The sequence below is a fragment of the Apis mellifera genome, linkage group LG2 (genome assembly GCF_003254395.2).
Source record: "Apis mellifera strain DH4 linkage group LG2, Amel_HAv3.1, whole genome shotgun sequence".
Classification (NCBI taxonomy): Eukaryota; Metazoa; Arthropoda; class Insecta; order Hymenoptera; family Apidae; genus Apis; species Apis mellifera.
This window is the reverse complement of record NC_037639.1, coordinates 9,260,192-9,283,724: the sequence shown is the minus strand read 5'-3', so window position 1 is coordinate 9,283,724 and position 23,533 is coordinate 9,260,192. Positions and strand designations below refer to the sequence as shown.

Sequence of the window (23,533 nt, the reverse complement as noted above, 5' to 3'; positions counted from 1 at the left end):
TTTTCGCCCGAGGGGATGATTCAGGCAGTGGCAAGGTGTGTCTACCACCATCGTCAATGGTACGCAACCCTCGCAAATACTCGCGTATCGACACACGATTATGCAACATACACTTGCTTTTCTTCTTTCTTTCGAAGATTCGAAATTGGTTTCATCGTTTCTATTAAATGGTGTAGTTTGCAGGCGAGAAGGGCCGGCTCAAGACGTTTCCAGTATTCTTCGAGAAATTCTTATTTAAATATTTGTGGACGCGTCGAACGTCAGAACTCACCCCGTTTCGCAGGAATTATGCCGTCTCGTGAAACGCGATGCGTGTGTTCCAACGCTTGGTGACGATACAATTTTTTCTCTCTCTCTCTTTTTTTTCTCGTTTCGTTTTGTTTTCCCTCCGAAGTGAATAAGCTTCGCTCGAGAGTCTGGTTTATTTATTTACTTTTTTTTCAGGGTTTGGAGTAGTGGTTACACACTTAAGCGGTGTGTAAATTGGGGTGAATGGGAATTTCTTTGTCGAGTGTTTGTAGGGTGCTCGTAGAAATTTTTTGGCCATTTACGATGCTTTCGAAAATAGTTTTCAACTACGACAAATTATCGAATAATTTAACGAGATAATCTAAATCTTTAATAAAATTATTAATCGACTTAATTTCGATTCTTTCGCGAAGGGAGAGGGATAACAAAAACAAATTTAATTACGTATTAAAAATTCGTATAAAAACCGTGTTACAATAAAGAAGATTATGAAAAGATGAAAAGGGAAATATTGAATTTTCCCTTTGTTAAGAAAAAAAATATTCATTCTCTCTCGTTAATGCAAAAAACGAGGTGAAACGAGGGAAGGAAAGAACGCAAAGGAAAAGTATTTAATAATAATAATAGTGTACTCACTTCTCGGGCAGAAGTACAGCGGTGAAGTTAATCGCGATGGACATCCGGGGACCGGAAGTAATCGAATAGAGGCACCGAATGTTGGGTGGATATAGGCCAGGATATCCGGGGCTGGCCAACACGCATCCATCCAGGCAATCGGTGTCCTTGTAAACCCAGTCGCACTCTGAAAGTGGAAAGGAAAACGTGCCTATTAATTCTTACGAAATGTATGAATCTTCTCTAGGATTATATATAATATCCGCAAGGAACGGGATATGTACGTACGTGTAAATTTAACAGCACGGTAATTCAAACGCACAAACGAAATATCTTATTCACATTTCGCGTCCGTCAAATCGTTTCCTTTTACTTTGTTTACCGGGGAGTTCACTCACTAAATCCATTAAGACCCTACGTTGCTTTAACGCAACGTAATTTTCTTTGAAATACTTTTTATTCAATCCGCCTTATTTAATTCCCAACATTTTTTTTTTTTTAGAAAAGGAAATCTCAAGGATTTGCTTAATACATTTTTTTTTCCTGGCCATTTCTTCTCTCCTTTTTTACTCTATATACCGGAGGGGAAGAGAAGGAAATTTAAAAGAAATTTCTCGTTAAATTAAGAGAGATTGGAAGAGTAGTCTCAACATTTATAGCGCCATAATAAACTTTATTCTTTTTTCCTTTTCCTTTCTTTCTTCTAGATCGTACAAATTATCTTCTTCAACGTTCCAAATTTTCCAAACGATTTCTAATTTCCGTTCCGATAATATCGCGACAAAGCACGCGATTCAAAATTATTCCGTATAATTCGTTCTATTTCTTTCCTCACGCGAACTTGGTTTCGTCGAGACGAAATTTTCGGGGCGGATAAAAAGAGGGCGCGCCAGACATTCAATTAAAATCCGCGAAACACGTCGCTAGAAACAGATCGCGGGGTATTCGCTGTAAATTTCCCCGTATGCCAATATCAGTTCGCGATTTAATCGCGCGCCGCCTCGCTTCCTCCCCTCCCGAACACACAGCGTTCGTGGAAAGTTATGGAGGGGGAGGGGAGTGGGCGCAGTTGGACCGGCCATCGAGGGGGTTCAAGTGCGGCACCGATGATTGAGGAAAAAACGAAGAGGCCGCGTGAAAAACGGGTCTCGATCGCGAATCCCAGATATCGAAAAACGTGAGCGTGATACGCGCGTAGGAAAAAAGAAAAAGAGAAAAAAAAAAAAAATTTCGACCTCGCCTCTTTACACGATGAAAATACTAAAGTCGCTGTTTGTTACCTTCCCTTGAATTCTAATCGTGCTTGACGATTTTTTTCCACCACTTTCGAAGTTTAAACTTTTTCTAGATTATTCTAGATTCTCTCTAGAATTGAGAAATTTGTGAAAAACATTCCGATGTTTGGGAAAATTTAATGTTCAAGTTCGAAGTTTGGTCTACCAGTTATACCGTTTTCGCGAGATAATTTTTTTTAGAAACAATTTTCATTATCGTACCACTTCGTTTGATCGTTGATTCAAACGACGTTCCTTTTTCTTTCTTTCTTTTTTTTCTAAAAATATAATTTATTCGTATTATACGCGAATAATCGCGACGTCATGGAACAAGATGACACAAGCGCGAGCAAATTTAAGAGTTATTTTCGAGCGACGTTCGTGAATACACGTTAGCAGAAGGGAAAGAGGAACAGCGTCGGGACGGTAAAACAAATATTGTCTAACAAGCAAACCGTGTAACTGGGCGTAGTACGAATATTTACGAATCGGCGCCACATCCAGACCTGTCTTTTTTTTCCCCTCTCTGTCCCTCCCTCTTTCTCTCTCTGTCCCTCCCACGGACAGGGATACGCGAGCGTTCATAATCTCGTGTACAAACCAAACTTGGAAACTGGATACAGTGTGTATATATAATTCCATCCATCCACGGATGGATGTTTTCCGAATCGAAATTTTCAAAAATTCAGATCGGCGCGCGTTGAAACGCCGCGTCCAGTTTATCGTGCTAATTGTTAACGTTAAAATTAAATAAATTCGATACATTTGTAATTAGCGTCGCGATAAAATTGATACACGATTAATAAACGTATAAATATATCGATGGAATAACAAACATTGGAAACGTTAACTTTTCACTCGTCGTGAAATACTAAAATAATATATGTATATTGAAATCTCGTGATAGTAAAGATCCTATAATTAAAATTATACCAGCTATATATACGTGTTACGAGTGTAAATTAAAAACAGAATTTTTCCATTTACGTATCAACGTGTTAAGAAACGATGCATCTCGTCAGGTCGAATTAGAATCTCTTTACGAGGCAAGACGATATTTCTGCCGCCCTCTTTCTTCCAGTGCCGTAGAATTTTCACGGGTGTATCGTTGTCACGCTTCACGTTGTTCCTTCCTTCGTGTGTTTTTCTTTTTTTCATTCTTTTTTTTTTTTTTATTTAGTTTTATATATCCGGAGGATGCAATTGTCATAATGGGTGGACCCATTAGAGATGGGACGCGTCGAGCCCACGAGGGCGCAAGCATCTCTGAATTTATATAATGCTTCCTCCCCGTCTCGAGGATTCTTTTTTCCGTCCCCCTCCCTCCTGTCCTTTAGCATATTTTTTTCACGCTCTCGAGTCCACCCTCTCGGCTTCCTGCGCCCAGAGTCTCGTCCCTTTCTCTTTTTCCACCTAATTGTTCGCGTCCGAAGGCGCTTAATTCCATCCCTCTTTCTTCTCGTTTTTCTCCTCGAGAATCGTTTCTTTTTTTCCCCTTTTTCCTCCTCCATTTCTTTATTCTCGTCGCGGAACACGTCGTTGCAATTAAATGGAATTAAATTTATCTTTGAGGCCCTCGAACGGTGCGAGGAATCGTCGCGAAAATCGTCGTTGAAAACGTGATCCAAACGATCGATCCATCGGCCGGAAATTTAAAATACATCCCGGCTCCGGTAATTTCATGCCGGTGTTATTCATTTCCCTTCCATTCCGATAATGTTATCGTAACGTTACGTACGATATCCATCGTTTCTCGATCGATCCATCTCTTATTTTCGATCTTCCGCGATAAGCGCAACGATTGATCGATCGTTCGAGCGTAACGTTAACGGGAGGGAAGGAAGGAAGGGAAAAACTTCGTTGTTGGGCGAAAATGTTTCAATTAAAAGTCGGTGTCGATTCGTTTGCAACACGAAACAAGGCAATTTCCGCGGCGAAAGTGTCGCGACGAAAGTTGGGCAACTTCGTTTTCAAGAAAGTGGAGGAGGAGTGCATAAAACGAAGACACTGAAGAGAGAGAGAGAGAAAGAGAGAGAGAGAGGAGGGTTTGAATTGAATTTCGAAATGAAATTTCTGAATGTAAAAATTTTTTCACAAGGAATATATATATCCGTTTATTAAATTCGAAAGAATCTATTTATCTCTTTTCAAAATGCGCTCTAAGTATCAAGTATCAAAAGAAAGCGAGACGAACAATCCTTTTATCTCGCTTGGAAAAGATAAAAACCGTGGCGAGGAGGGGAAGATTAAAGGGATAAACCTGCGTTAAAGCTGCCTTTAAATAGACTTTCATATATTTTTTTTCTTTCCTTCTTTCCTTCTTTTTTTTTTAGAACGAGCACCTTAAAAGGACGTAAATAGCATTTTTTCCAGTCAATAATTTAAATCCGAGATTACGCCAACCTATGCCTGCGTTTGACACCTATTGTTGACTTTCGCTTCTAAAAATCTAAATTTTTTTTTCTTCTTTTTTATTTGAAGAACACGGAGAAACGTAACGCAAAACAAGTGACAAGATTTTTAATTTGAAAAATTGATGAAGAGTCGTAACAAAATTTTCCGGCTATAAAAACACGGATTTTATACGTTTCTCATCCGAGGAAAAAAATTCGCTTGCACCGCGTTTCCGTTGAATTCTTCGTTTATAAATACTATCCGACATTTGTAAAAAATACACACACGCGCGCACGCACACACATATATATGTAAAGAAAAAAAAGGAGAAAATTCAAAAAACTATATATGAAAAATGGTGAGAAAAAAAGTGAAACTAATAATAGAAAAAAAAAAAAAAAAAGAAGGAAATAAAAGACATTCGCGTTTCGTTGCCGCAAACAAATCAGTATGATTGAATGAAGTCAATTTACTTCGGTGCATCGCGATTTCCTCTCTCTCGCCCCTCGCCAGTTTTTTTTTTTTTTTTTGTTTTTTCCAATTCGAACGCTTTTCTCGTTTCATCCACGTTTCACGTGCGACCTGTAACCGGTATATATATATATATATATATATGTATATAGCTTGCACACAACCGGCGTTTTTGATTTCGCCTACTTTGCAAACGTTTGCCAGGTCATCCGGAAGACAGAATGTAAACCGAATGTATACATCGAATCTGTGCATGTTATGTACGCCTATATACATATATTCGAGCGAGTTTTTTATCCCCAACCACTCGCTCATAGCTGCACGCTTTTGTTGGCGTGCAAACAGTTCGATGGCGAAAAGATCGAAGTTTATTTTATTGTTATTTTTTTTTTTTTTTTTTTTTTTTTTTTTTTTCCCTCCCTCAACGAGTCATATTTACCGTAACGCGTATCGCGATATCGCAAATAGACTGCGTCATCGATATTCAATGTCGTTCCGTCTAATGATGTTTGAAGAAAATTACCATTGAAATGAAAAAAGAAAGAAAAAATTTTTTTTAAATTGCATTTTTACCTTTTGAATATTCATACGCGCGTTCGTTTATTGCTTGAAAATGTAAAAAAAAAAAAAAGATATACACCCACGTTTAAAAGACAAAGAATTTGAAAGTTCGAGTTTGAAAAGTGATTGATAATCATTTTGAAAATAATTCCTTTTATCTAGTAGCTTAGAATTTATCGCAACAGTTTATTCTTTATTCGAATTTTTTTTACACCGTAAAAGGAAAGCGTATCGCGGCCAAACTCGAAGAGGAGGCTGCTGGAAATGAAATTTGACAAATATCACGACGTGGCACAACCTTTCAGAGTAGGAGAAAGAAAGAAAGAAAGTGGCAAGGCGTTTATGCAGCAGCTTGTCGAAGAATCGCGTGTTGCTGGAGAAATATATTTCCTTCCAGCCTGGCTCTGGAAGGAGGTAGGTAGCGTGAACGTGATAGCTGTAGAATGTTCTTGAGACGAAGTTATGGGCCGCTTAAGAAAGCAATAAACCATCCATTTTTCCATATTCTATTTCTATGAAGCGCAATTTGCGTTACTTCAACCATCCTTCCATCATCAACTTTCTCCTTCCTTGATAAATAAAATATTTATTAATTCCACTTTCTTGCTCTCCGTTTCCATTCCTCTTTTTTTTTTTTTTTTTTTATGAAAAACTACCATTAAGGTAAAAGTAACGGATCTTCATGAAGACACATCTCTCTCAATACACTTTTTTTTTTTTAAGAGAAAGAATCACACATTCGGACAGGAATCTCCAAGTAACCGATTTAGATATATCCATTGTCTGGCACAGACAAATCGCCCCACCAGAGGATCGCATACGTAAACGTCCACGATTGATCTGTTTGTCAATCGGTGGACGGTTCGTTTTTTTCTTCCGATTGCCTCGCACGTTTCTCACGAAACCTCGTAGTATCAGGGTAGAAATATCACATCTATCCGATCTTCCTCTTCCTCCTAGAAGATGATTCCTTCTACCTTCCCCCGAGAAAGAATTAAACCGAAAGAACCTTCATGAAGACAAGAAGAGGAAGGAAGCAAAAAACTGGGAGAGGCGGGTGGCGGATCGATCGATCCGTTTGTCAACCGACATTTCCCTTCATTCTTACTTCCTCCCCCCGTCCACGTCCAAACCTCAATAAAGCCATCTCCACCGGTTGCCGAAAAAGGAAAAAAGGAAGAAGAAAGGAAGGAAGAAGGGGTGAATTCATCCGAATGGGCGGAGTCACGTCGACGTCCGGAATCGTACGTCTCGCGCATATGGAAGGGACCAAGCTTTCTCCCAGGGATAATCGAGAATCGTTGTCGTCTCTCGTTATACGCGGACCAACATTCCCTTACTACGCGAGGGAAAGAGCTTTCTTCCCTTCCCTCCCCTCCCCTCCTTCCCCTCTTGGGCCATCGGCGCTTTCACCACCGCGAAACGGATTCATCCAGGCCTCTTCTCCTCCATCCCTCTTATTGCTACTCCGTCACCGCTAAAACGACCGGGTCTACTTTCCACGTCCCTCCCCTCCTCTCTTTTTCCCGTTCATTCCACGGACGATGGCCGACGTGGTTCCTCTCCCATCGATACAAACGCCGTTGTAAAGGAAACCTTAAATCTACTCGTTGGAGAAACGTACGACGAAATAGGAAATAGCTGGATGCACACGTGCGCGCGAATAATACACGCCGGTTCAGCCTCCATTTTATATTTGCTACTTCTTCCTTCCTCCACTTCACTTCTTCTTTCTCTTCTTCTTGCCTGCGCTTCGAGAGATATCGTGCTCGAGAGGTTTGCGGCTTCTTCTTCTTCTTCTTCTTCTTCTTATTCCTCGAGAGGAGAAATTATATCGTTGATATTTCTCGTTCTCTTCTCTTTTTTTGTTGTGTATATACCGGCGAATAATGTACAACAATATAGGGAAGGGAGAATGGATAGGAGAAGATTTCCAGGGAACGAGAAGGGAAGGAAGTGTTTCTCGTTTCGAAAAGATAAAAATTAAAATTCATTTTCTTTTTTTCCCCTTGAAAACGAATTATTCTTATAATTCATATTATAATTAGTAATTCGTAATCCCCAAGTAATCGTCGTCGAATTAATTTTTTAATTTTGAGCTATCCGATTAATTTACAAATTTGTAATTTGTTAAATGGAGATTTAACAGATCGAACGATTGAAAATTCCTATGAATTTTACTATTCCAATTTCCAATATTTCGCGTTTCTCAACGTTGTACCCTTAAATGAACTCTATGCTCTTTTTTTTTTTTACGTTCAATACGACCAACATCGAATTAAGCTTCTTCCTCCGAGGATCGACCCCGCACCCCTCCGTCGAAGGCTATTTCGTCGCAGAATGGACGCACATTCGTCACGCTGTTCCCGGGAAATAGGGTGTCGTATAAAAAAGAAAAGAAAAAAAAAAAAATGTGAACGAGGACGTCGTAAAAATGTGACATCGATGTAACCAGCAAGTCGCAATACCTCTATTATATATATATAATATTTTCTCCCCTCTTTTCTCCTCCTCTTTCCTTTTTCTCCCCTCACACCCTTTTTTTCCCATCATTTTTTAATCACGTCAAACGATCCTTTTTTTTCCCCTCCTCCACTCTCGTCATTTTTTAATCGCGTCAAAAACGAGATCCCCTCCCCGCTTTCACCACTTTGATTTCGCGAAGAGGGAGGGGAAAAGTTCAATCGAACGCGGTGTTAATAATCTGTCCTGTATCGATCGAACGATGCCGAGTGGCGTAAGGCTCAATTTCGGTCTCCATAAATTATTCATTGTTCCCGTAGCCGTGGCGCGATGCAAGTAATACATGCACAACACGCGCCCCGTTCCGCGCAAGATTAATTGGGTGTCGGGAATCCTTCGATTAAAATCACGCGTCATAACTTCTAAGACCGCCCCCCCCCCTCCGTTGTTGAATCCAGATATTTGTTCAATTACGTTATACGGGGAATACGAATTTGTAACTTTGACTAAGTGGAAATTGTTATTTTCACTTCGATGATTCGATATATTTACAATAATAATTCGTGAGGCTTCTTAAATTTTTTTGTTTATTATCATCGCGGGAAGATTAAGCGATACGTTGAACACCTGGTGTCTGGAGATAAGGCTCTCGACAAAATTCGTCGTAACGAGCAATTCCAGTTATTATTATTATTATACCGGCTCCGCGAAACGCCGTGGTTGCGGAATTTACGTTAATGCGTTTGGTGAGTGTTGCACACGGGGAGGCATTATCTAATTAGAGTGGGTGCGTTTCCAAAATATTCCTGCCAATTTGGAACGCGCAATTTCGTTCGCATCGATATTCAAAAGCCAAGTCAGCCAAGTATTAATAAAAAAGGTCGCTTTACACATGTATCTTCCTCTCTCTTCCCAATTTTTTCGCCCATTCGATGATACAAAAACACATGGCTGTTTAAAAGATTCGTTTCGATGGATCAATTTTACAATTTTGATCGAACAAGGCTCGTTTGATCGTATATTGCTTTTTTTTCCCCTCTATTCCCCATATTATTTACATATCTATAGTTGAAAAATTCCAAATTCCGTTATTGTTCCCTCTCCAAAAAAAGAAAAAAGAATTCTAATTTTCTCATAAAATTACAACACCGAAGTGCAAAACGTTAAAATTTTATGCAAATCAACCGATTAGAATTGCAAACGAAACGTTACGTTATTTCAATTTAATGGGCAAAACGCCCTTTCGCCTCACACCTATGTAAATTTTCCGTTGACGAGTACAAACGATAATGTTTTTCACCGCCCCTCTCCCTCCCCGATGATTAACCCATTAAAACGTCGTATTAAGAAAGTTGGCGCAACGAATGGTGGTATTCGACGAGGGGGTTAGGGTACAGCCGTTAACGCTTCTGGGCTCGATCAGTCTAAATTCTCCACGGATCCTAAACTGTCTTTATTCGGTTAAGCCCGGACGGTGGCGCACTTAAGCTCGCATAATTTTCCTTCTAACTAGGCAGAAATTACGCCTCTTCTCTGTTTGCGCAAGGAAATTCGTGCATCCCCCCATCCCCTATCGCTTCCATCCTAGTCCTCGAACCCCTTTCCTTCCCTCCCATCCCATCCCCCTTGCTGAGTGGTATCTACGACCTCGTTCCTTTCCTCGACCGTTTCGGAATTAACGTCGAGTGCAAAGGTTCCACGGACACCGAGAGGGCACTCGAGAGAGAGAGAGAGAGAGAGTACCTCACATTTTCTCCCCGGATTTCAACGTTGGAAAAAGAATACCCTTGTCGAGAGAGACGCCTCTGTCAAGGAAACCTTCCTTATCCTCGTTCGCTTTCGTGAATCTTGGATCTCTGCAGGGCGAGATGAAAGATAGCGGTACGTACAATTTTACGATTCGCGATAAGCGAATGGTCCGAATGGTTCGAATTCTAAAATTGGACCTTTCTTTCTCTTTCTTTCTTTCTTCCTTTCTTTCTTTAATTCTTCGCTCGAGTCGAGATACTTGCAGCAGCACGATCTGCATTTCCCAGAATTGGATTCTTTTTCTCTTCCTCTTCTTCGAATACTTTTCCCCCTTCGAGTTTGATTTCCGGCCTCGATCCGCCGTTTAATTTCCACCAGCCAGGATAGGATTGGTTTTGCGCGAAAGTTGGGCCGGGACAACGGGGTTCGAAAATCGATGAGTTGAGCGCGCGTTTGAACCGCAGCTTTCTACCTATTACCGGCGAGAATGAACTCGCTAATGATACAATCGCGTAATATCCTGCAGCTAGATAAAGTTATCGGTATAACGAACTCCCCCGCACGCTGGATCAACGCTTGATCCACAGCCAGGACAGTTTGCCGTTACTTCGTTCGTCGATCCAACCTCCTCGTTTCCCCGATATCGCTCCCGACGAGACGAATTTACCTATCGCCGCGTAATTCCGACGTGTTGCGATCCCTCCCCCCCTCATCGACTTGTGATTTCGCGGCCCGAGTTTGCGTCGATCATTAGAGATCACCCCATAAGGGGATAAATGGAAACTTTCTTCCATTTTCCCATTCTTCGACTCGAAATTCTCGCCCATCGAATTGAAACTTAACTTTAATGTTTAATTTGCATGAAATTATTTTATTTTCGTGATATATTTGTTATTTAATCGTTGAAGCTATGACACGATTAGTTCAAGATTTGGTTAGTTATTTCCAAGTTTTGGATCGAAACGTGGACTGTTCTAACAAAATATCTTTCATGCAAAAAATAATAATATCACAATCGTGAAAGTAAAATAAAAATTTGAAGCAATACGATCTATCAATCCAAACATCTATTTACTTTATTTAATTAATGACGAAGAAAAATTACGCAACACGATTATGAAGTATAATTAGATCAAGATTTGGTTAGTTATTTCCGAGTTTTGGATCGAAACGTGGACTGTTCTAACAAAATATCTTTCATGCAAATAATAATAATATCAGAATCGTGAAAGTTTAAGTAAAATAAATATATAAAATAATACAACCTATCTATTTACTTTGTTTAATTAACGACGAAGAAAAATTACGCAACACGATTATGAAATATAATTAGATTTGGTAGTTATTTCCGAGTTTTGGATCGAAACGTGGACTGTTCTAATAAAATATCTTTCATGCAAATAATAATAATATCAGAATTGTGAAAGTTTAAGTAAAATAAATATATAAAATAATACAACCTATCTATTTACTTTGTTTAATTAACGACGAAGAAAAATTACGCAACACGATTATGAAGTATAATTAGATCAAGATTTGGTAGTTATTTCCGAGTTTTGGATCGAAACGTGGACTGTTCTAACAAAATATCTTTCATGCAAATAATAATAATATCATAATCGTGAAAGTAAAATAAAAATTTGAAGCAATACTTATCAATCCAACGAAATATCTATTTATCTTGTTTAATTAACGACGAAGAAAAATTACGCAGCAACGGAGGAGCAGATTTAGTACCAATATACCAGAGAAAGAAAAGAAAAGAAAGAAAAGTGTTCACTTACCAGTGTTGTTCTTCGGTTCTCCGCCTTTTACCGGCCAACCAACGGACACGCTCGCCTTCGACGAGAAACTGAAGTAAGCGAGGAACTGGGACCTCGTCGTGCTCTCGTTTATCCTGTAGCAAAACATAAATACTTACTCACCTCGGTTCACGGAATTCTCGCGCGTCGAAGCAATAAGAGGAACCCGTGATAAATATTATGAGCCGAGTTATATCCCTCCGTGTTTACGCTCGATTCTCACGGCATACGCTTGGGAAATTTACGAATTCTTTTCTAATGAATGACGCAGGAGGAGAAGGAAGAGGAGACGATGGCCGACCGTGAGAGAATGGCCGTGAAACAATTTTTTGCCGTTTCGAAACGAAGATAAAAAATAAACGAGAAAGAAATATATGTATATATATGTATGTATATATAAAAGGTAGGTTGAAAAATGTTTAAAATAAAAGTAAGAATTTTGAATGAACAGTCGGTTCATCGTCAAATTTCAAACTCCAACTCTGCTCGTTCGAGTGTGTGGGCCGTGCTATCCACGGCTCGAGCCTACAAATTTGCAATTTGTACCAGGGGAAGGGGAGGGAGGGGAAATGTGCTTAACCTTATTACGGTTAATACACTTGCGCTTTTGAAACGGCGCTGCTCCGTTTGTAACCGGTTGCACGAGAGAATAATTCTACGAAATGAAAAAGTAAGTTGAGAGAAAAAAAAAAAAAAGAAAAAAGAAAAAAGTAGTTGAAATGAAATATATTTTTTTACGAGACTTTATTTCCACGAGAAAATTAGCTTTATGTATCTGATATATAACTCTCGACTTACATTTTATTATTTTATAATTGAAAAAAATTTAATTTCACTGAAACCCGATACGGAAAACATAATTCCATGTATACATATATATATATATACGTAGAATGGGAATCAAATTTTCAACAATTTTCTAAAATAATAAATAAAATTTATCTTTCGTTGCGAACATTTCGTTCCGCTGCGTGTCTATATTATTCGATATAAAACAAATGCAAATAGCAGTAGGATATTAATACATATATATATTTTAAATATTAGGATAAAACATATAAACAAAATCATATTTCATAAATTCACTTCAAAATTAAGTTTTATTTCACGCGCAAGTTTTCAATATACCTTCTCACGTAATAATAAAACTTTTCCTCTATCAATTTACAAAAATACCGTGTGTATAACAAAAAAAAATATATTAAAAAAATAAAATTCTCCCATAAAATACCACGCAAGTGATCGAAACGCAAGATATCGTTGAAAAAACGATCGTGTTACGCCCACAACGAGATAGAGATAGATTTATTCCCCTGCAGATCGAAAAGGAAAGAAACGAGAGTATGTATCGTTATTATTATCACAGCAAGTTGGAGGAATGGATCGAACCTTTCGTTTCGATCGAAAACTTTGAAGTAAGATATGCATATATCGGGCGGGAGAGAAGAAAGTTCGCGCGACGATGACGGCGAGGAGATGCATCGTAACATGCATCTTCACGTCGAAAGAATCGTGTTGTCGGAAAAGAGGAGGAGAAAAAGAAAGAAAGAAAGAAAGAAAGAAAGAAAGAAAGAAAGAAAGGAGAAAAGAGAAGCGAGAGGATCGTGGATGTTTCTTCGAGATTGGTCGAACGTCGATCCACGGATACCGGGGGAGGATGCTCGTTCGTCGTGTTGGAGAGCTGTTTAGAAAGCAAGCACGTCCGAGTCCTTCGTCGAATGGACGAGAATCGATATCTGGACCATCTCCCATCGAAAGAAAAGAACTTCTTCCAACAGGACAAGATCTGTGTCCTACATATATATAAAAAAAGAAAAAGAAAAGGAAAGAAAGAAAGAAAAAAAATTTATCGCTCGAGAGGATGGCCTTCTCCTTGCTCACTTTTTCCTTTTAATTAAACCGATATGTTATCCGCCAGTATTTCCTATATTTTTGAACATGGTATGAAGTTGGAAACATCGATTTTCCTTACGTTTTAGCTTATTTTTTATCGGGGAGTACGATTATTTATCGTAAAAACGCGACAGAATCTTTAAGATTCTGGAAATGATGGATATTCGAAATTCGTGCACGAATCCTCGAACTGAATTAACTTTGGTTAAGAGATATCTCTATCTCCTCTGCTCGCCAATTCCCTTGTCGAAACCCTTCGAGACGGGAATATATTTATGAATTTATATATACGATAACGTATATTAACATATTTATTGCACGTATAATCCACACATGATCCGTGAATAGAATGTAATAAATACGTTTGATGAATTTCTCCAAAATTTAACTACATTTTTCCTGCCATCAATCGTAACAAAAAACATTTTCTTCTCGCACGTCTCTCGTCAATCGTTCGAAGCATAAATTACTTAATTTATATCGATAGATGTATCAAGTAATTTACAACGACATAATTCTTAAAAAAAAAGAAGAAATACATGGACACGCGATACACGTAGAACAAACTGGAAGATTTTACCGGGGAAATTTAATAGACACGAAGCGATAGGGCGTTGCACGAAAAGGTAAAACGACGGGAAGAGGATATTGGCGGCAGAAGGTTTGAACAGGGCGATATTGGCGGCACGAGGCACCAGTCTGATGACTCTTGTGCCTTGAGACTCGACACCGAGTACCCGGGGGATTTAACGCCAGAAACTGGTTATCTCGGATCGTGAAACGCGATAGAAACTATCCTATCCTCGGGACGGTGATACCAAAGTTGACTACTTTTGGGTCGTCGAGTCGGCCAGTGATAACCAGTCCCCTCATGATCGTGATAACTCGTTGTTTCTGACATGTTAATGACGAGACGCGGTGCCTTTCATCGTGCCTTTCATCGTCTCTGATCGCAACGACCTCGTAACTTCCATTTTGCGCATCCGTGAAACGATTCACGATATTAATCGCGCGTAAAAGATCAACAGTGCTCGTAAATTCTGTTATCGAACAATGTGATAAATCGATATGATATTCCACTATTATCCACTATTACGATCAATTTCGAATTCCATTTCTTTTATCTACAAGTCAAAGACTTGTTTCAATTCACGAGCCAACCTCGTTCTCTCAACACCAACGTGATACAATTCGTAATTGGGAGACCGTTTCTCGCGTACGTAACCAATTTGGCAATAAAGGAATCGACCGGAATATCGAGGCAAGAAAGTTGGATTTCGCAAGATTGACCAGATACGAGAGACAACGAGGCCGAGATTCCGTGGACCCAGTATCCACTCCGATGTTTCTCTAATTGGATCACTCTTAGGTTAACTCTGTTCAGAGTGGCGGGAAGCGTAGGTTACTCGGCCCACTCGTAACTAGTAAATTCTATTTGCTTACGATAAATCCCTCCTTTCGTTCGTCGTCAAATCGTGAGAATTTGATTAATCCACCTCCTGGCGACACCTCCTCTCCATCCAACAAAGTTTTCTCCCCCCTGTTTTTTTCGCCAAGATCTCGAGAGTAATCGTGATATTTTCATGTACAATTGTGAAACGCCTTGTGAATTTCTTTTTCCCTGGCCTTGAAATTTTTCGATTCTCGATTTGGAAATCGAGAGGGGAGATAAAGGGTATTTAGAGGGAGAGCTGGTTTTCACAAAGAGGAAGAGAAGATAGGGAGAGATGGCGGAGAAAAAGTGGAATCGATCGCGACACGTGTGCGCGAAAAATCTGTCGAAGCTGTCGCGGCAATAGGAGGAGGCTGGGGGAGGAAGAGGGGCTCTCTCTCTTGTTAACATCGAAAGGGCTGACAAAGGGGCGCGGACTCGGCCTCTTAACTTTTCCGCTTTTAGACGGTGAATAACCTTTTCTTCTACGGAAGGGAGAGGAGGGAAATGACGCTACGATTCTTACTTTTTTTCAGTTCTCTCCTTTCAGTTATTCTTTTTCAGACGCGAAACATCCGAGAATTGAAGCTGATGTAAACGACGTGCAATATCGAAACTGTACGATTTACTAAAATTCGTTAATTTTGGTTCATGGAAATGAAAGAGGATTGTTTCGTCATTGAAAATCTTTCAAGATACGCCACTTAGATCATTTTGTACTTTTAAGAATCGTACAATTTATTCAAAACAACGAGTAATCTTTTATTTCAGTTTACAGAAATGGAATCGTATTATCTTGATTCCAATGAAAAATGGAAATAAATGTGATAGAATATTCCATTGAGTAACGAAAAATCGTTTCGAAACACACAATCATCTTAAAGATGATATTTCTCAAAATTTTTAAAAAAACCACGCGATTTATTCTCAATATTTATTTTATCTCACGGAATCGTATTGTTTGAAAAATGGAAATTGATAGAATATTCCATTGAATAATAAAATTATTACGAGTGTTCAAAATGCACAGCGATCCGACATCTTAAGGTAAATGTTTTTCCAATATCTTTGAGAACACAAGAAGGAAACAGAGATGCGCGTGTGTAATTCCTACAAACGGAATTAAGACGAGTCCGATTCAAGGGATAAAGGTTTCCAGGCGTTCGTTACTGTAACGAACTTTCTTCCAGTTTAGGATAAAAACTATTGGAATTCCAATCACGTTTGTACGTCTCTTCGAAAATCAACTTCTCGCGAAACATTCTCTTTTACTTCTTGCACGATTGAAGATGGGGAGTCTCTTATCCGAATCACGTGTATGGACTTAAAAGAAAGAGTTACTAATTAAAACAAATAACGTTCAAATTTTGCGAAGCGTTATAAAAATTTCAGCGATCTCGATCATCAATTTTTCGAGGAATCGAGATCTTAAGTTTCATTACATCTAAAATTGAATCAAGAATAGAATACGAACGAAAGTGAAGCTTAATTAAACCAATATTTTTAATTTAAGTTAATTTAAATAACGTGATAAAATATTCGAGAAAAATAAAAGGAATAATAATAAATTAAACCTACGTTTCATCGATCGATTCGATCGATTTAATTTAAAAATACAATTCCAACGATTAAACCTCACTTCACTCCGTACAATTTCTCTTGTATCACGATTAATTCCCCGTCACCGAATTGACCAAAGACGCCAATCCCTTCTTCCCTCCCTTTTCTCAATGAAAAGCGACGGTCGAGGAGGTTGGTTTTCCATGCAAATCGTAAAGGAACGGGCGAGGAAGAAGAACGGAAGAAAAGGTTGACTGCTCGCGGTCGAAAGGGCGTTATCTGGCCTGTATTCGAATCTCTTAATTGCGTTATTTGCATGGAGACGAGGCCCGTGGAATATCAACGAGCGGATTTCTCGCGAAACTTCACGGGGATTAAACGGACGGGAAAATAAAAAAAAATCGGGGACAAGCGGCGTTAAACTTGCTATTCTCTTCTTCTTTCCCGCGGATGCATTATTTGTACTAAGCTTGAAGAGGTTAGAGAAAGCTTTTACAAAATTTCGAATGGTGATATGTTCGTATATCCGAAGGAAGAAATTATGTTTCGTCGAGCTCATCGAGCTTTCTTTTTTTCCTTTTCTTTTTTTTTTTGACGGATCGGAAATTTCGATTGATTGGAAAAGTTTCATACTGCGGAGGAAAATACTGTGGAGGATTGTTGAAAATTTTTGCGAATATTGTATCGAAAGATTAGAAAATATCTTGAAAGGATTAACGATGTTGATAAATTAATGATTTCATGAATTCGTCGGATGTGATCTGATCGACACTTGGATTATTCCAGTGCAGCTGTTTTTAGGAGAAATATTGGCAATTTGATTTGGAGATTGGTGTCATTGATTTCGCGCTATTTTCTAGAAAGATATAAAAAGATATAAGTAAAGAAAGGATTTAAATTCGGATCGAATCAGGATTGGTGGTTTTATTCGTGAAATGACAGTAACGTCAAAAATTAGATCACCGAGTGACAGGTAAGGAAAAATATTCGTGATTTATCGAGAATTACAAAGAGTATTTAGAATCACTAAATTATTTTCACTATTCTTGAAAATATCGACGAATAGGCGTCTCAACGTCTATGACAAATCGAAATTCAAGCAAGTATTTTAGTACCTGAGTTTGAATATTTGATCTATCTATAATTTCGTAAATCTCATTACCAAATTAGATTTTCAGATTAATTCAAAGATAGATCAAACTCAAGAAAATTAATTTCTAATTTCAAGATCGCTTCGTTAATTTTGATCAACTAATTTTCTAAAATCTTCCATTCTACGACGAAAGAAAAATGAAAATAGAAATAAAATTGTCGACGACGATTCCGGCCGAAGATGAAAAGGGAAGATGAATTTCGATGCGTTAAAATTCCGACAAATCTCCGAGGAGGCAGAAACAAGAATATCGGGTTCAGACGTGCATAAAGGGCGCGTTCACGGATGAAATCTGTTTCCTTTCGGGATACACCATTTTCTAGGATTACAAAATACTTCGACAGCCGACTGGCACGGGGAAGAGGAGAAGAGTAAAAGGTCGTGATCGAAAGGCAGTTCGGATATAAAGGAAATAAAGGGCGCGATGGCGCGCGAGGAAGAAGCTCGCGGGGGTTTCGAAAAGTTGCACGATTCTCTGTCGGTGCTCAGGAGATGAGGAGGCAGGCAGGGAGGGAGGGAGGGATAAAACGCGGGATTGGGGATGAAGAGGGAAAGAAGCTCTGTCAATTTCTTCGCCTACGTCCTACGAACGTTTCGAACCCTCTCTCCATCGAGACCATATTTCCAGAACCAATATATATATATATATATATATATATATATATATATATATATATCGGATACGTAAAGTAAACAAATCTTTCGCCAAGCATTACTGCCGCTATCGAACCAATACGTAGTATGGAAATTGCATTTTTATTGACAACTTGGGAAACGAAGAAACGAAAATGTCTTGCAGTCAATAGTTTCAAACGTATATCTTACTAACAAATTGTTTAAAATCAATTGTTGAAATTTTGTGTCAAATTTATGAGTAGTGTAAAAATAATTACATGTGTACAGAGAAGGTGAAATTAATCCTTAAAACTTTTTCTTTATTAATAATTTCGTAATCAGATAGAATTTTTATGTACGTAAAATGTTTGATATTTGTTGTACGTGTACCAATTATTAAATATTTCCAGGTAAAATTGTGTACGAGATACGAGAAAAAGAAATTTCTGAAAATTGCGAAAGGATCATCCTCTTAAAAAAAAAGGATTTTAAAGCGGAAAGAATTTTCACTTTTTACGAAGATTTTTACGATCGACTGCAATAGATATATTGTTTTATATCGCAGAAATCACGGATTTATCGAGCCGCGACTATCCGCAGTTGGACCGTGAGTAAAATCATTCTGTTCAAATTTTTTTGAAGAATTCGATCATACCGCTTTTCGATCGGATTAAATTGTATTCTCTCTCTCTTTCTCGTACATTTCTGTGCGAAAAATCGCAAGAGTGACGTGCATGGGTGCGCGAAAAAATCGGAAATCGTGCAGAACAACGTATAACGGAAAAAAGAAAGAAAGAAAAAAAATAAATCACAAAAATACGAAGGGAGAAAGGAGAGAGAGAGATAAAATTGAGAGAAGTTAAAATACATACGTCTTCGTTCGTCGACTGTGAACCTGTATTTCGAGAATCTCGAACGCGCATGCATAACGCTTCGCAGCCAATAAACCGGAAGCGGTAGCTGAGAAGAAGATTTGTAGGATTTTCTAGAAATAAAGTTCTTCTGACGAAGTCGCTTTTGTTCCCAATAAAAAAAGAAAGTTTACCATTTTTATTTTAATCATTCAGGATTAAGTTTACATTCCTATAAAATAGTGTCATGTTGTAATTTCACTTTTTAGAAACAAATTCATAATACAGATTACTAATCTTTTTAAATAGTCGATGCTTGATTCTTTCCTTATATACGAAATATCGTTCCCTGAGAGTCTCTTCTTTCAAGGAACTAAGAATAAAAGTTATCCTTCGCGATAATATTTGAGCACAAATCAGTCTAGTTATCGATTGAATTACTCTCTATTCAAATTTCATTAAGAATTTTGTTCTCGAATTTATATTACACCCAGTAAAATTCGATTATGGAAAAATGATAAGAAAGAAGAGCGTTGTTGAAAGGAGAGGATTGGATATCAGAGAAAAGACCCGTAAAATTTATATCATTGGAGGATTATAAGATGTGCTCGTAATCTCGGCTGGGCCAAAGTCATCGGCCATGTTTGCGGATTTAAACACAACTCTCCCCTCTTTTTCGAGATCAGATTTGTAACGACGACGTTGAATCGAAGAAGAGGGAGATACGATCGTAGATCGCGTTGTCCAGATCGTGTCCCATCACCAGTGGAAAATAATTCGAAAATAATTCGAACATGGCGAACATCATGGACGAGGCAGCTATTATTCGTATCGAGGAAAGAAATCTTGGAGAAGATTGCGCTATCCGCTCGGACACGAGAAGAGCTTTCATCTCCATTTCTAAAGTCCGTCGACATGTCATGGCAGGGAACGGACGTTTCTCGATTATAAAGAGGAAATCGATCGACAGCTCTGACTTGGCTTGATAATGGGATAGAATAAAATTTATAATATATCGAAAATCATGCGTAAACGAGTAACTATATATATCGATAGATATCGATTTTATTCGTCAGAAAAATGAAGATCCGTTTGCTCGATGCAGATTCGTAATAAAATGTGATTGTTGGGAAGACGCAACGAAACGTCATTGATTCGGAAGTAGGGCACAAGTTGATATTGGCAAGATGAAAGGACAATTTGCGCGGACAATAGAATCGTAGACTCTCTTGGCCGAGATCAAAAGATCAAAAGATGAAGATGCAATAAAATTCTAACAACCGTTCCACGATTTTATACATATACATATATATATTTTTTATACTATTATCTTAGAATCCAATATCTCGAACAATATACCTTTACCTTCATCGGTGACCCGAAAATTTCCATCAAACTCCCCCTCCACCCATCGAATTTGTTCCACACCGGAACAAGACTCCGTTCGACAACCCTTTCAATACCGGCGAAGCGACATAATCCTTGGACCGTGGTTGTTCACGACATCGAGCTCTCCTTAATGAATTCTCCCCCCTCCCATGAAGTCGAAAAACTTCTTCCCCTCCGACAAGTTGGGTTTCGGAAGGGGAGGCACGGTTTCGAGTGAAACGGTCGGAGAGAGAGTTCCACCGATTAAAATCCCTCCAATTTCTCGAAATTCCGCTCGAAGCGGAGCCACTACTCGCCAAGAGTTTTAATATCGACTCTCTCTCTCCCCTTCCCCCTCCCATCGTGACGGTTTTTAGAATCGAAAGGACAAGACGACCAAGCAACCGCCGGCGCACGTTGGTGGACTGTTTATGACGGCGAGGATCCGGCTTCCGAAGAAACTTTCTCCGAAGCCTGCACCCCATCTCTTCCCTCCCCTTTTCGCCGTAGGAAAGGGAGAGAGAGAGAGAGAGAGAGATATTATCGGTATTCCAGGAGTTCGATTGCCGCGGCGCCCTTTCCATCCCCCCTCTCTTTCCATTTCCTCCAGGGTTGGAGGGTTATCGACACCCTGTCAACGGTTTCGCGCCTTCGTTGTCGGGGATGGCCCACTTACCGACTCGATTCCCGTCCAACAATAAACCACCGCCTACAGGCGGGTGGAAAGCGCCGACCCCGAGGTCACGGTTCCGTGAACCTCCACTCGAGGACGACGTTGTCCCCGAGGTTAATTATGCTTCCTTCCATAAAACGAGTTGCCGCGTTCACGGCAAGTGAGAATCCAATTATAGGAAGAAGGAACAACGCGTTTCGTTATCGAGTCCGACTCGACTTTCGACTCGATCGATTTTTGGCCCTTTTCCAAAGTGGAATACTTTCCCGATCTTTGTTACAATCTTTTACAATCTTTTCTATAATTTTATAGAATAATACAATTTGAAAAATCTGTCTAGTATATATATATGAAATACGTTATTATTGGTTGCTCGTATTCTATAGAGAAGACGAAAAAAAATATGGATGAAGCGAGATAATCCAAAAGATTGAATATTCATTCGATCTAGAGTAAGGATTCGAAAATTTGTCCAATAGAGCGGTATAAACCGAGAATTTTTTGTACAATCTTTTCTATAATTGTATGGAATGATGCAATTTGAGAAATCTGTCATATATATATGAAATACGTTATATTTTACAGACAGGACGAAAAAAATATATTCGTTCGATCTAGAGTAAATAGGATTCGAAAATTTGCCTGGTAGATCGGTATAAAGCGTGAATTTTTCGGTGATAATAATTATTCGTTGGACGTTCCATCAGCGGATGGGTGTAGCGTTTCCCCATTTTTCGCGCGTTGTCTCGTTTTGTTCCTCCGCGCCTTGCCGGATCTGGGTCAGCGGAAAACGCATTTTCCATCGGAGGAACGGAAAAACGACGCGACCCCGATCGATCAAAATCGAATGACACCACGGGAAAAAAGTTCGCTGGATGGAAATAGAACACGCTCGAGGAAAATGTTTCTTTTTTCTCTCTCTCTCTCTCTCTCTCTCCCCACCCCCTACGCGCCACCAACTCGCCACATTCCGCCGCGCGGCCTTCCTTGTGTCGCTCGCGTTAAATGGTTTTTCGCGGGACTCGTTCCTGCCGCTATTTTCTCTCGTTCGGCTGCGCTCCCCTATCGAACGAAACTCGTGAAACTCGTATCTCTGACAAGGGGGTTTGATATATGGGGAGAGACGTGAATATAAAATATTCCATCGCAAACGTTATTTACCGCGATGGAGCTTTACCATTAAAATTATTCCGATCCTTTTTTTCCTTCTCCTTTTAAATTTCAGTTTATCACGCTCGATATTTATAATCGTCCTCGATCAAATTCCATGAAATTTCTATTTGCAACAACAAGACAACATCGAAATTTATTTAAAAATAAATCGTTTTTCTAAATATCATTTTTTTCCTTTTCATTTATTTCATTTTCCATTTCACACGAAACAAGTATATCCGCTCGTTCAACTATATCTCTCGTCTCCTCCTCGTCTTCGTCTCGTCTCTACCCAAGACGCCTCACCCCTTCCCTTTAACACGGACACTTCATTTACCGTGGCAATTTCAACGGGATGCTTCCAATTTACGCTGGACGTCGCGAAACTTTGATGAAGTTTCATCGATTCAAGCCAGATGCTCGAATCAATTTCGATCGATCGTATATTTGACGCAATTTGCGGCAAGGCGCGCCTTTGCAACTCGATTAATCATCCCCCGCGAATGATAATCGCGGAGGGGGTGGATGCATCGCGCACAATGAAACCATCGATCTCCTCCCTTCTTTCGATACGGTAAACAAATACAAACGACTTCTTTATATGTGTGTGTGTGTATCAAGCCTCGAATTCGGCCGTGCAATATACGCGTGTTTCAATGGTACGTTGTGAACGATCGAATTTCGTAATGGGACACGCTAATGATCTGGGTTATCGCGTAGAATAGATTTTCGGAGATATTGGGATGTTCATTTACGGGGTAATTTCGTAGGGAATTGAATTTGAAGCTATTTGTATAATTTTGTATAATTTTCTGCAAAATTGTTGCTCCTTCGCACGATTCACGTTCAGGTTTATTTAATCGGGCGATTCTCTTAATTGAGAATTTAAAATTTGCTCGATTCGTCTCGAGACGATAGATAGTGTTGGGGAGCAATTTTTACAAATTTTTTGGGATTCTAAAGAATGGTAGAATTTTTTAAGAATCGTCTCTCGTTTTTTCTTTTTGTAAATTAAATACAATTGTAATGAAAAAAAAAAAAAAAGAAAAAAGAAAAAAGAAAAAAAGTAAAGAGAAAGAGATGTTTAACATTACTCTCAGCTTTGCTACTCTCTTGTAAAAAGTGCACTTTTTTGAGTCCATCTTAACAACGGTATTTACTTTCAAACTCTCCTTTAAGGTTTTTAAAACAAGTGCTATTATCCTTAATAGACAACACCTCCGATGACGCTATTTACCGGGATTCTTTCCCAAAGGGA

The 23,533-nt window shown here is 39.0% G+C and overlaps 1 protein-coding gene across 8 annotated transcripts in view; it reads right to left on the bottom strand.

Annotated features, from left to right (window-relative positions):
* Positions 1-23,533, bottom strand: part of LOC100578611 — a 240,159-nt gene that overhangs the window by 71,895 nt on the left and 144,731 nt on the right. For all 8 annotated transcript variants that reach the window (XM_026439300.1, XM_026439301.1, XM_026439299.1 and 5 more), the window contains exons 6-7: positions 11,561-11,673; positions 886-1,051 (exon numbers count right to left, since the gene is read on the bottom strand). In XM_026439300.1, the coding sequence (XP_026295085.1) occupies positions 886-1,051; positions 11,561-11,673 (279 nt within the window). The remainder of the gene's footprint in view (positions 1-885; positions 1,052-11,560; positions 11,674-23,533) is intronic.